The sequence below is a fragment of the Myxine glutinosa genome, chromosome 14 (assembly GCF_964187855.1).
Source record: "Myxine glutinosa chromosome 14, kmMyxGlut1.1, whole genome shotgun sequence".
In the NCBI taxonomy this organism is placed as follows: domain Eukaryota; kingdom Metazoa; phylum Chordata; class Myxini; order Myxiniformes; family Myxinidae; genus Myxine; species Myxine glutinosa.
The window spans coordinates 80,326,052-80,340,867 of NC_136274.1; the positions used below are offsets into that span (position 1 = coordinate 80,326,052).

At 44.3% G+C, this 14,816-nt stretch overlaps 1 protein-coding gene across 3 annotated transcripts in view; it reads left to right on the top strand.

Annotated features, from left to right (window-relative positions):
* LOC137439281 (sorting nexin-9) overlaps positions 1-14,607 on the top strand; it is a 55,885-nt gene extending 41,278 nt beyond the window's left edge. For all 3 annotated transcript variants that reach the window (XM_068135011.2, XM_078768393.1, XM_078768395.1), the window contains 3 exons: positions 11,793-11,907; positions 12,068-12,159; positions 13,627-14,607. In XM_068135011.2, coding sequence (XP_067991112.2) covers positions 11,793-11,907; positions 12,068-12,159; positions 13,627-13,674 — 255 coding nt within the window. In that variant the 3' untranslated portion in view covers positions 13,675-14,607. The remainder of the gene's footprint in view (positions 1-11,792; positions 11,908-12,067; positions 12,160-13,626) is intronic.
* The last annotated feature ends 209 nt before the right edge of the window (positions 14,608-14,816 follow it).

Consider the following 14,816-nt stretch of genomic DNA (forward strand, 5'->3'; position numbering starts at 1 on the left):
TTTTTTTAAATACAGGTCTTAGCACATGTATTTTTATTTTTATTTATTGACGCCTGTAGGTTGCCGCTTGTATGTTGGAACGTACCTGATAAATTACCTTGCCGTATTAGTCTTAGCACTTGTATCCATTTGGTAAAGTATTAATTGCATAATCTAAAATGTATCTCCATCAAATGCTCCTAATGCTTTATTTACTTGTTCTGATTGTCACATGTCTAACTTCTAATCCTATTCGTCTCCTCGATACTCTTTCTTAAAAACCAAACAATCATAATAATGCTCGACATTCATACTCTGTTCACAATGTTCTTTATCCCTTTCAACTTTGTATCACTTTTGGAACCACCATACTTGTAAGCATTAAGTCGTTGCTCTTAATCCTACAAATTTACTCCATTATCTGTCTATCCAACTCATCTTTAAATTTTCAGGGTGGCATAGTTCCGAACCCGAAGGATCGGTAACCGACACAATTTCGGTCTTCAAGGCCGGCCGATAGGCACAGTGTGACCAGAAGGGACGAGGTTCTCCTGACCACGTGGCCCTCGACTTGGTGGGGTTTGTCCGCACAATGTGGGCGCTTCAGGATGAACTTTAGCCGGGGAGCGTTTGGGCGCCCCGGTCTGATACTGCCGCCCACGCGCAGAACAACTTGTGAGTGCACGTGGGTCCCGGCGGTCCCACTGGCCTAGCGCTACCATGTTTAGACAGCGAAATCCATCCCCGGGCACCGGCGCCTACTCCCGAAAGTTGAGAGAATAGCGGCGTCAGGCACGGTAGGACACCCGCGGAGCCCCGGCGGACCAGGGACGCGCGAGCCTACGCGTTAGCATGCTACGGCGGAATCAACGGCTTCGGCCACGGCCGGGCCGATACTCGGCCCGGTCGCACCGGAATTGAACTGGTTCGACACCTGCGCTAGAGAGGTCGCGGGCGACTGAGATGCATTAGCAAATTAATTAATTAATTTGAGACGTCCAATTTCTAGTGTTTGGAAATTTGGAAGAGCTTGACCCTAGCCTTTCCCTTGCGAGGGCAAGGAGGAACTTAACACTTGACACTTAAGCTTAGTTTGAAGTACACCCTGACCAGCGCTCACGGTGGGACGGCAAGGCAACCAGAAGGGACGAGGTTCTCCTGACCACGTGGCCCTCGATCTGGGAAGCGAGAGGCGTTCCATTAGTGGACGCGCCCCTCACGCCCGACTTTTGGGCGGCCCCGGCAGGCCGTTTTTTTATTATTACTAGCAAAATCGAAGCATTTTCAAGTATATTGGTTGGCTGTTTGTTTGTTTGTCTGTCTGTCTGTTTGTCTCTGCCAATCGCCTACAGGTCAACAATTTTAAACTTATCTTCACGAGACTTCACCAGATGGTAGAGTTGCTCATGGGGAACAAGCCTATTGATGTCAAATGTGAAAGGTCATCTTGAGGTTGTATTTCTAAAATTGTCATTTTTCATCAGATCGACTTGAAAATTGAACAGTATTTTTCATAGTGAGTCATATTGCATATGGAAATACTGTTGAATACAGAGAATGAATGGGATGGCAACATAGAGAGTAACCCAGTTTGAGGACCGGCAGAGAAGATAACTGAGAAGGAAGTTGAGGAAGCGATAAAAGCAATGAAGAGTAGAAAAGTGGGAGGGCCGACGGGAGTTCTGTTGAAGGCAGCAGGAAGTTGGGGTGTGTAGAGAATGGCAGAGATCTGTAATCTGGCGGTGAAAGAAGGCCGCATTCCAGTGGATTGGGAACTGAGTACCCTCGTCCCTCTATACAAGGGGAAAGGTGACCCTCTGGACTGTGGCTCGTACCGAGCGATAAAGTTATTGGAGCATGGAATGAAGGTATTGGAAAGGGTGTTGGAGAGGAGGATAAGGAAGAAAGTGAAGATTGACGAAATGCAGTTTGGATTTATGCCAGGAAGAGGAACGACAGACGCGCTTTTCATTGTGAGGCAGTTGCAGGAGAAGTACATAGAGAAAAGGAAGAAGTTGTTTCTTGGGTTTGTTGATCTGGAGAAAGCATTCGATAGGGTTCCACGTGAAGTATTGACATGGGCATTGAGGAAGTTAGGAGTGGAGGAATGGTTGATCAGAGTTGTGATGGCAATGTACAAAAGAGCGCGCTCTTGCAGGGAAAATGGCCTTAAAATGCCTGTTGTTGTTGTTGTTGTTGTTGTTGTTGTATTTGCATATTGAGTCACTAAATTGGGAAACCAACTATTTTTGAGGTCAAAAGGTCAGCTCTTGATCAGACTTCTAATATCGATTTTCATCTGAAAAATCATCAATTTTAATTCGATTGACCTGAGCTTTGATTAAGATCGTCAATTTTAATCTTTATGAAATGGGCAATTTGATGTATCCATGGCAACCTTTAAATTTTTTTGGGGGAAGGGGGGAAGGGAGATTTTGCTATTGTGCTCTGCATGACGTCTTCTTGTTTATAGAGAATAGACTGTCTTTGTCATAGTTGCGTGTCATAAATGCTAATGTCTTGTACTGTAACCATATGAACATCTTCTGTTTGGCCGGCATTGATATTTTTATATGTACAGTGCATTCAGAAAGTATTCAGACCCCATCACTTTTTTCACATTTTGTTATGTTGCAGCCTTATGCTGAAATCGTTAAAATTCATTTTTTCCCTCATCAATCTGCACTCAATACCCCATAATGACAAAGAGAAAACAGGATTTTAGAAAGTTTTGCAAATTAATTAAAAAGAAAAAAACTGAAATATTACTTTGACATAAGTATTCAGACCCTTAACTCAGTACTTAGTTGAAGCACCGTTGGCAGCGTTTACAGCCTTGAGTCTTCTTGGATATGACGTGACAAGCTTTGCACACCTGGATTTGGGGATTTTCTGCCATTCTCTGCAGATCCTCTCAAGCTCCGTCAGGTTGGATGGGGAACGTTGGTGGACAGCCATTTTCAGGTCTCTCCAGATGTTCGATTGCGTTCACGTCAGGGCTCTGGCTGGGCCACTGAAGGACCTTCACAGAGTTGTCCTTAAGCCACTCCTGCGTTGTCTTGGCTGTGTACTTCGGGTCATTGTCCTGTTGGAAGGTGAACCTTTGGCCCAGTCTGAGGTCCTGGGCGCTCTGTTTCAGGTTTTCATTAAGGATATCTCTGTACAGCAATACCCCGGCCTACGTCATTAATTGGTTCCATAAACCGTGACGTAACTCGGTTTTTGACGTAAACCGGGCGTAATGCCTTAAAAATGCCTTAAAATGAAGACTAACACCGTAAAAACCTTTCTGCATTTCGGCTACGGTGAATTTCCTTGGCTCTAGTTCTGGAAGCTCATCCTCTTCGCGGCGCTCTTCCTTCAACGCCATTAAGTCTTCATTAGTTAAAGGCTGCTTGTCTGCCTCGATCAAACCGTCGAAATCCTCCTCCTCCAACTCCATCTCCAGGTCAGCGCTGAGGGAAACGAAGTTTTTAGACACAGCCTTGAATGGTGCATCAAACCCCGTGAAATCATTAGCAAGGTGGGGGCACAAACGCTTCCACACTCCATTCATCGCCGACTGCGTAACCTCCAACCATGCAGCATTGATGTTAAGCACTGCCTGGTGGATGTTATAGTTTTTCCAAAACTGCCGGATGTTGATGCCTTCCTCCTCCGACGTTGCATCGATAGCCTGACGAAGAGTGCGGCGGAGATAGTAGCGCTTAAAAAGCGCTATCACACCCTGGTCCATCGGCTGGATGAGCGATGTGGTGTTGGGTGGCAAGTACACCACCTTCACATTGGGGTCGAAATCACCGAGGTTAGTGGGATGGCCAGGTGCATTGTCCAAAATCAGCAGCAATTTAAATTGAATTTTCTTCTCTCGACAATAACTCTTGACAGCCGGGATGAAATGATTGATGAACCATCCTTCAAAAATTATGACGGTTACCCATGCCTTCATATTATTCATCCAAATGACGGGAAGAGACGCCTTCGGGATGTTCTTCAGTGCCCGGGGGTTCGCCGCATGATACACAAAGAGCGGCTTCAGCTTGAAGTCGCCGGTGCAATTACCACCAAGCATTAGCGTTAGCCGCTCCTTCGTGACTTTGTAGCCTGGCATGGTCTTCTCCTCCTTCGAGATAAAGGAGATGATGATGTAGGAGTGACGTAAAGTCGCCCATAATGACGTTCGCTGAACTGAAATTTACTCTAGAAGAGTGGCGTAAAGTCGGATTTGACGTAGGTCGAAATAGCGTAAAACGGGGTATTGCTGTACTTTGCTCTGTTCATTGTTCCCTCAACCCTGACCAATCCCCCAGTCCCTACTCCTGAAAAACACCCCCACAGCATGATGCTGCCACCACCATGCTTCACCGTTGGGATGGTATTGGGCAGGTGATGAGCGGTGCCTGTTTTCCTCCAGACATGACGCTTAGAATTGAGGCCAAACAGTTCAATCTTGGTTTCATCAGACCACAGAATCTTGTTTCTCACAGTCTGAGTCCTTTAGGTGCTTTTTTGCGAACTCCAAGTGGGCTTTCATGTGTCTTTCATTGAGGAGAGGCTTCCGTCTGGCCACCCTGCCATAAAGTTCAGATCGGTGGAGTGTTGCAGTGGTTGTTCTGTGGAAGTTTCTCCCATCTCCACACAGGATCTCTGGAGCTCAGCCAGAGTGACCATCGGGTTCTTGGTCACCTCTCTTACCAAGGCCCTTCTCCCCTGATTGCTCAGTTTGGCCAGGTGGCCAGCTCTAGGAAGAGTCCTGGTTGTTCCAATCTTCTTCCATTTACGAATTATGGAGGCCACTGTGCTCTTCGGAAACTTCAATGCAGCAGAATTTTTTTTTGTAGGCTTCCCCAGATGTGTGCCCCGACACAATCCTGTCTCTCAGCTCTGCAGGCAGTTCCTTTGACCTCATGGCTTGGCTTTTGCTCTGATATGCATTGTCAGCTGTGAGACCTTGTATAGACAGGTGTGTGCCTTTCCAAATCATGTCCAATCAGTTGCATTTACCACAGGTGGATGCCAATCAAGGTGTAGAAACATCTCAAAGATGATCAAGAGAAATGGGAGGCACCTGAGCTAAATGTCGTGTCCTAGCAAAGGGTCTGAATACTTATGTCGATGTGATATTTCAGTTTTTTCTTTTTAATAAATTTGCAAAACTTTCAAAAATCCTGTTTTCTCTGTCATTATGGGATATTGAGTGTAGTTTGATGAGGGAAAAAATGAATTTAAACGATTTCAGCATAAGGCTGCAACATAACAAAATGTGAAAAAAGTGAAAGGGTCTGAATGGTGTGTGTGTGTGTGTGTGTGTGTGTGTGTGTGTGTGTGTGTGTGTGTGTGTGTGTGTGTGTGTGTGTGTGTGTGTGTGTGTGTGTGTGTGTGTGTGTGTGTGTGTGTGTGTGTGTGTGTGTGTGTGTGTGTGTGTGTGTGTGTGTGTGTGTGTGTGTGTGTGTGTTTTGCAGATCTCAACGTCGGTCTTTCCCCTTACCAAGGGGGGATTAGTCCCCTTGTCTTTTACTAGCCGATGCGATCCGGAGCTATGGCGTTCCTTCCGGGTAGGGTCGTAGGCCGAATACCTAATTACCAATGCCTCCCAGGAAGCAAGGAAATAACCCCGCCCGAATCACGGTTGTAGTGGAAACGCCGAGCGATAGTGAGCCGTGATCCGAGCTGTTAACAGGAAGTAACCCGATCTGAGCGGTTCCGAATCGTGCCACGCTTACCCAATGGAGGAAAGGACTGATACGGTCGAATCAGGAAAGACAGGAAGAACAGATTGGTTTATTTATAATTTGTACAGGAAGGAGAAGAAGAACACACAATGAAGCTTATACAGTCTTATACTTATCCCCTGGACAAACGGGCCCGCTCACACTCAGGCACTCACACGGGGATTGCAGATGGTTCAGGGATGATGGCGTCCAGGCAGCTCACTCCGGTCCTCGACTCGTACCGTGAAGCAGATGGTCAGGGCGGCAGAAGCTCCCCGTGGGTCGTTTATGCGGAGCGGACAGTTCCGGCGTTAAATGCGGGCGAAAGGTAGGCTGGCTGGCGGTTACACTCGCGGCTCAGCCGCGTACGTTATAATCGGACATCTCGAACGCGCTTCTTCATGCGTTTCTCCTCAATGCCTCAAGACTGTCGTGCGCACGCCTGTCCTCTTAGTGCTGTTGCCACGCGAGTGCTCCGTGTCAGTTCTCCCAATGGCTTCGCGCTTGGCTCCCGTCCTCTCCAGCTCAACTGCCACGAGTGCCTCTCCCTTCTCATCTGAGGTGAGGGCCTCGCGCCAAGGGTTTTATTACCACGCCCTTGGAACCCTCTCGAACTCACCAGACGTTTCTTGCCACGCCCTATCAAGCCATGCCCACCGAGCCCTGGTTGGTTGTTGGCTCTTACCGTCTCGCTGCCGCTCCCCGACCTCAACGCCGGCTCCACCCTCTCTCAGGCCTACCTCGTGTCCCTCGACTAGTGAGCATCCTAAGGCGAGGTGCCATAGCCAAAATGGGGCGCAGGATGGATGCTGCCCAACGAGGTAGATTTGGAGGGTGGAGGCAAAATGAATGGGACCTAAGCTTATTATTTATTTACACAACGCAGGTACAGTGGAACCTTGACTTACGAGTGCACCAACTTACGAGTTTTCCGAGATACCAGCCGTCGCTCGGGCGGTTTATTGCTTTGAGATGCGAGCCGAGATCCGAGTTACGAGCTTACGCCACCCGCCACCAGGTGGGTTCCGGTCACGTGGTTATCTTGCCGTGCAAGTACAGTATCTCTGCCGTATATCGCTGCTGTTTTGTTTTCGCATTTTGGTTATTTTGGAGCTTACGCCACCCCCCACCAGGTGGGTTCCGGTCACGTGGTTATCTTGCCGTGCAAGTACAGTATCTCTGCCGTATATCGCTGCTGTTTTGTTTTCGCATTTTGGTTATTTTGGAGCTTACGCCACCCCCCACCAGGTGGGTTCCGGTCACGTGGTTATCTTGCCGTGCAAGTATCTCTGCCGTATATCGCTGCTTGGATATAAAACACGCAATCGTCGAAAAACATGAGCGAGGTGTGCGTGTTGTCGACTTGGTGAGGCGGATGTGAAGGCAGCTGAAGATTTTATTATAACTTTTGCCGAACTGATAGAAGCCGAACGATACATCCCCCAGCAAATCTTCAACTGTGACGAGACAGGGCTCTTCTGGAAAAAGATGCCGAGGAGGACGTATATAACGGCAGAGGAGAAGAGCATGCCAGGCCACAACTTGTTCAGAGTGCCGGCGATAGCTCGCCTTCTCTTTGTGGAAAACACGGTGAGATCCTTAACATCCAACAACTAATGGGACGCAAACGGGGCGCCCAGTTTAGCGGTACACACATTGATGAATCACCCTGCCTGTGATTCACCCATGACAGGTTATAGCTGGGTCGGGATTCAAACCCAGGCTGGACAGTTTAGAGTCAAGTGTGCGTACCTCCAGTCCAGGCCATCCTGCCAACTTGCATGCTGCATACAGGTGAAATATAAAGCGCGAGATATTTTTTATATATACTGTATATTTAAAAAAAAATTGGTGTGTTTTTTGGCGGGCTGGAACGGATTAATAGCATTTCAATGCATTTTAATGGGGAAATTTGATTTGAGAAACGAGCAAATTGAGTTACGAGCTCGGTCACAGAACGAATTAAACTCGTAAGTCAAGGTTCCACTGTATCACTAATCGGAATGGCCTTATTCTCACACATACTATGACATAACTAATGTTCTAAGGTGGCCTACATGTTGCATGTGGACCAACTATGGGGGCAAACCTTTAACCTTTAATGATGGTATATTTACACTCTCAGAACCGTAACAATATATATATATATATATATTTTTTGTGGGGGCCTAAATCACTTCTCTGTATAAACTAAGGAATGGGGTTGGCGATCATTTAACATTACCTTTCGCGTAGCTACAAAGATGTAGGCACTATAAAGCTTCTTTTTTTTTTTTAATTATCATTATTAAAAAAAAAAATCAAAAATTTTCAAAAATGTTTTTTTTTTTGCTGAAAACACTCCCCACTGATAAAACACTCCCCATCCCTCACTGATGAACCTCCAGTTGTTTGCCCAAGATCTGTTTCATCATCTCTGAGAAAAATGGCAACGCACACAAACGTCTCCCTTTGTTATCGATAACAAGGAAGCATTTTCCATTGTATTAATTTTTTTAAGGGTTGTAGAAATAGTCATACCTTATCAACTTGGACAAATGCAGAACTGATGTTCCTACATGGGTTTATCCATTACAATGCTTTACTTCTCCATATAATTAGAGCAAAAGTTATCTGGGAAGACCTCCACTCATTTAAAGCTTGGTTTATGAATTAATTTAGATGCCTGTTTCCAAGATGTAGCAAGTTTTATGTTTTGTCTATTTGTTATATTTTCCATAGTCATGCCAAATACAGCATTATTGATTGACTTGTTAAAGTCTTTCTCGAAGTTTATTTTGGTGACTTTCTGCATCTGAGTATGGAAATCGATATCTTTTTTCAACTATTGGCTTTAATTTAAAATTTTAATCCTTTGGATTTTCTTTATTCGCAATCCAGCTCATAGATATTGCCTGATTTATTTGGTGTTAATCGTTATTGATTTTATCACGTAATGTACTCGTCGTTAAGTTTTTCTGTTGGTCCGTGTGTACTAGTAAGATGTGATTGATCATTTTCGCTGAGCTATTTGTTCTTTGGTTTTTCTTTTCAGGTGGCAGAAAATGGTATGATCATTATGGAGTTTTTCTGGATATTTTAAATCTACTTTTAACTAATTTACAACTTTTTCTTCGTCAAAATCTTTTTTTGTCTGCATAGTCAAAGCTCGTTTAAGAGATAGTACAAGTACACTGAACGGACCAGGAAGCAACAGCACAAAATGAAGAGTAGGTGGGGGGGTGAGGGGGGGGGGGGGCGAAACACCAACAGCAGAGCCGAAGGCCAAGACAGAAGGAAGCGGACAAACAATGGGTGTGGGAAGGAGTGGGGGGGGGGGGGGGGGCATGGATGATGCCCAGTCAGCGGCTGGCTTTGGAAACCAACTTGGAAATGTGGGTTCCCCAAGAAAGATAATGGCTGATATAATGAGACCCAAAACCGAGTGATTGAACTTCTTGAGGATTGTTAAGAAAGTAGATTGGAGGCTTTGCCATACAGTCCTTCTGAGAAGAGAGCATGAGATTTGAAGGGATTAAAAGACAAATCCCAAGTGTTTCATCAGCTTTTGGTTTTTGTCAAGGTCTGAGGAGAAGGAAGAGGATTCTGCCTACCTATCTGATGGATGGGGGATGTCATGGCAGAGGTTGGAATCCTCAGCAAATAGATGAAGAGGATTTTCCAGAGAGTCAGAGAGATTGTTGATGAAGATCAGGAATAAGACTGGCAGATGCAAGACCACTAAGGGCAAATTATAGGTTGGAGAAGGGCAAAAATGATGTAAAAGAGTAGCAAAGCAGGTTTTTAGGACCCGTGGGCTGATGCCATCCGGTTCAGTTGCAGAATCAGAGTCGAGGGATGCCAGGATATTCTCCACCTTCTCAGGTGCAAAACCCACAGAGTCCAGGAACAGTTTGGTGTGACTGGGTAAGGTGGGTGCAGAAACCAAGGGGGTTTGGGTCACAAAATTTAAAAGCAAACACAGAATTGAGGCATTCGGCCTTCTCACAAGCGGAGTCGGCTGTGGTGCCATGTGAAGAGAGTAAAGGGATGGAGGTGGAACATACTGTGGACATGGACTTAACAAGGTGCCATTACTTCTGTTAGTTGAATACAATATTTTACAAACTCTTGAGGCATCTTCTTCCCCATATGATTCTAATTTATTTTGTTGTTCTCCAATGGATTATTTGATGTAATAACTGGAACCCACATGGAGCATGTTTTTATCGCGTTTGGTGTGCAAAACTCAAACTTATTTCTCCTTGGAAATGCCGTCTCTCTCTTATTCAGTGTATATCACAAACCGTTGTTTGATGGATTTGTTTTTGAAAAGCTGTGCTTGAACCTGCTTTTGGCTTATCAATTACTGTTGATTTATGGTTTGAGAAATATTTTGAATGTTGTTCTGATCTTTTTTTTGTGTGAAAGAAATTGAGGCACCTTTTACAGATGAATGTTTTTCAATGACTATTTTGTTTTTGAGATGCATAATGTGAATTTTCCTCTGAATTTCTAAAGAATTCTAAAAAAATTCTAAAGAAGGCTGATTGGTCTTGTCATTTTTATAGTTTTAATGGAAATGTTTATGATTTTCACTTTGTATCCGTTTATTATTTGAATTAGGCTACATGTAGAATTTGCCTTGAACATGATGTGGAAAAGCGGCGTCAGCCAAGTTCCACTCCTCCAACGCACACGACGTGAAGGAGTAGTGAACTGCAACAAAATGTAATGTGCTGAGCCCGTGCCGATGATGATTATGTAGCTTGATTTAAATAACTTTATATGATAACAAACATGTTGGAAAAACGATTTTAAAATTGCTATTTTATATCGGAAAGGTTGCTCCGCAAAGTAGTTCAAAATTTATGCACCAAACAGCTCAATATTCATGGCCCTGGAAGTATCATCGACAGCGATGCGAAGTGTCATGACGATGTCAGGGAGTAATGAACACCCCAATTGTTCTGACTTTCCTAACTACCCCATAGTTTATCTTGTTGCATCTTGCACTCCAAATAGACTTATCGATGAATGAAGGGGAAAAAAAATGGGAATTTAGCCAATTGGACTTGTTTTCCACATCAACTTGTCGGCCGTAAAATATGGTAGTTTTCCTTGTGGCCAACATTGCAAACTTTTTTTTTCGGCTAATCCTTAAACTTCTCTTCCTTAGCACCCGATGGTCATTTTTGTGATTTGTCTTTTTAAAGCATGTGTTATGGGCAATTTGATTATTTTGTACTATTGTTATAATATGACAGAGTCCTGCAATGCAAAACAAACAGAGGACCAATTATTGGCTGTTTTCCTCCCCCCAACTCCCCCTTGTATTTTTTTTTGTTGTACAATGAGTTGTTTTAATTTGTTTTGAATTGCTTCACACCAGTGACGGTCTCTCAGCACCTGTTCTCCACTTTTTACCTTCGCCAAAGGAGAGGGTATTGTATTAGGGTCCGTTTGTTTTGCTTTGTCTGTCTGTCTCTCTGTTTGCAGAGAAATTGTGTATGTTCATTAATTGCGTACTATTGAAATGTGAGTCGGTCTGTTAATTACATACTATTGGAATACAAGTATGCCTATTACATCTTGGTGCAATAGAGCAATTGTGGATGTCACAGAAACTCCTAAATTGACATTTAGTAGTTCTTGGGCCTACATAAAGGTTCTTCTACCTCTGGTTCAAACCCCAATATTGGCCTGAAGTGGACAACCAAGGCTAGTATATGAGTACTTACTTTGGGCTTCGATGCATATACCCCCCCCCCCCCCCCCACCCCCTTGCCCAGCGTGTACTTCGGCACATGCTCCGATAACCCCCAGGGCTGTGTACGGTACGTGACCGCAGCCTACGTACCTACTCGTCCCTATAATTGGAACATGAGTACGTCCATTAATTACGTCTGTTATTGGTTGCTAACACCAGCACACAGACGCCACACAAAACAAGTCTTGGCAAGAGTCTGCAATCTGATTTATTTTTCAACCTTCGTTTTGTAATAAATGTTTCTTCTGTCCCGATTATTGTTTGACGTCATGAACTAAATTCTGGATTTTTGACTGCTCGTTTGTTTGCTTATTTCTCCTTGTTTTTTTTATTTATTTTAATTTTGTCTACAGTCGGCGGTAGACAAGGTGAAGGATTGTGATCGATTCCTGCAGGCCAACAAATTACTATCTTCCGAGAAAGCTGGCATAATGCACCGGGCCTGTACAATGGGACAGGCACTGGGAGGTGAGCCGTTTCAAATGGCAGAGATGGTGACTTGGTGTTACTTCGAGCGTTGCTACAAAAGTTCAGGCTTTCTTTACGATGCCTGGGTTTTTTTTTTTGTAGTAGCCTGGGTATATAATTAACACCATTGTTGTTTTGCTGCTGTCTGTGCTTTGAGCAGCTGAAATTGGCGAATTTCACATGAACCGAGTCAATCATTACAGGGAGTCGCTGCGGCTGCTGCTCTATCAGCAAATCCTAACCCACCAAAAGGTGGGAATTGTGTATATATATATATATATGCGCACACACACACACACACACACACACACACACACACACACACACACACACACACACACACACACACACACACACACACACACACACACACACAGTCCTCTCCCTCCCAATGCCCTCAATCCCCATACCCAGTCAAACTATGTTTGTAGAGGCAGATGGTTCATCCAAATGTCCAAAATAGCTGTGGGAAAGGGCAAACAAAATAAATGTTTGACAAATCAGGTACTTGTGGGAGATTGCTGTGTCTCTTGAAAAAAATCCCAGGATGACATATTTGTCGTGATGGGAAACTGGGGGGGTGGGGGAGGAGGGGGGGGGGGGTGATTGTTGGCTTCACTGACTGAAGCTCAATTCATCCTGTGTAGGAAATGTAATTTTTCCAGTTGCCTTTAGTCATTAAAAGTCATTGTATGAATGACCGTCACATCTAGATAAGGACAGGTGAAGCTGCCATATTACCCCTTTCCCCTTCCTCCCACCCAGTTCCTTCCCCCAAGAAGGTCATTGGTAAGCCAGTCGGGTTTTGCTGAGTATGCAAACAACAACATGGTAATTCTCCTGAAGGTTGCTCATTTTCCAAAAGCTTGTAATGGGAATCTTCTGTCACTGCCTTCGGGTGGTTTTGAGCTCGCAACCGATGGGATTGCCAGTCTTGTCCTTCAAATAGTTTTCCATTCTCGCTGAATTTTTTTTCATTTTTCATTTTATTTTCTGGTTTCTAAGGCTCATGGAAGAGCTGTCACACAAATCACACACTCGCATGGAGACGGACAATAGACACCACAGAACTTGACGTCAGACAAGCATGGCCTTGGGGGAAGTTACCAGTACTTTCTGGAATGCATTGTGTGCCGCACATTGACCCTGGTGTTGGGCTAGCGGCTAGGGTGCCGGCTTAGGATCCTAGGATCCTGGGTTCGAATCCCGGTCTAATCGCTGAATTAACACCAGGGGGGTTGACTCAGCCTGTCATCCTTCCGAGGTCGGCTAATTGAGGACCAGTTCACTGGTAATTCCCTGTTTGTCGTTAAAGGCGGCAAAAAGGGTTGGCGTCAGGAAGGGCATCCGGCCGTAAAACATTGCTTCAAAAAGGGGACCGAAAAACAACAACAACCACGGTTCCCGAAAAAAGGCCAACCCCCGCTTTGCGGGGAAAAATGGCCTCTAAAGGTGGTTTTTATTGTGTGCCGCAAGGAGAGATGTCCCTCCCCACGGAATAACAACCCATGGAACGATTCCTTTTTGGTTATGGTCCAACTTTATCCTCTTGTTTTCCTTTCCTTTGTTTTTAATGTTCAAATGCTGCTTAAAAGTCCATTAACCAACATCTTGATTTCTGCTCCAGGTATGTCACGAATCATTGAGTTCTTCCCATTGTACGTGCGCCGTTTCGTACATCATTGTAAATGGCTGTGTGCACGCGCGTGTGTTTTGCAGATTGTTGACAAGCTTAGTGAAGCTTATTCCCACTTTGATTCCACATAGTCTTTGTTCACCGTTTTTCCTTCTGACCAGATCTCCTTTTCCGATGAACAACACAGACTATATTCTGTGTGTGTAAGTTCAAGGCTTGATGAACCCAGCAATAATAGCATTTATAAATAAATAAATGATCCCCGACTTGACGATTCACCTTGAAATCTGCTTGCGCTTTGCACCGCAACCGATTGGGAGGCTTTGCATTTGATGGAAAGGCCTGCACCAACACGTGATCGTTTTTCTGGATACCATTTCCAAAGCGTACGGAATAAATTCATTCCAGTCTTTTGCCATAAGCGGTTTTCAATGGTGAAATTAAATTCCTTCATATATTCCAACATTTGATTCATTTTGTCAAACGTCTTGAATGATCTGCTTTAAATGTACTGTATTTGCATATTTATATTTTTTTGTACTTCCTGTATGTACATTTTCTGCCATACTCCATGTCTGACCGCATTCGATTTTCCTCAAGGTATATTGTTACTGTTGTATTTTTTTTTTCGGTTTGGAAAACATTTATTCAGACTTCATTCGAAAGGATGAGGGAGGATTTGACTTATTTCCTTTTTTTTTCTTTTTTAACAGCAGGTGTACTCTTGGTCAGAAATGCAAATACAGTACAGTATTTGGCAGAGAATCATTTGAGCCCATGATTGTGATTATGGTGATGATTCTTTTATATCACACCAGCCCCTGACCAGGCTGGTCAAGTTGACAGGAGTTTCTCAGTTGAAAATGCTATTTTGTTATTGCTACTTGGCTCTTCCAGGAAGCCAAAAGTGACACCTCAATGCAAAATCTTATTTTTGTAATTCATTTGAACATTGTATTTCTGAGTCAATGTCAAATAAAACTTGTATAATTATCAATGCAATATTATGAGTATCTACAGCACAGCTATTTTCCATGCCGATACCATTAAATGAAACAATCTGATTCCTATTAGTCATTGGTTCTTTGAAAGAAACCCCCCCCCCCCCCCCCCCCCCCCCAGTTTTTATCTATTTATTATTGCTTTGAAGTTGAATTTGCTTTGAGGGATGACTGGCGAAATAAAATGCAGTTACCCATGCCAGGAAAAGGCCATTGTGCCCGGCCAGCCCCTGCAAGTACCTCCCGTCACAACTTGCATCATACCACCTGTC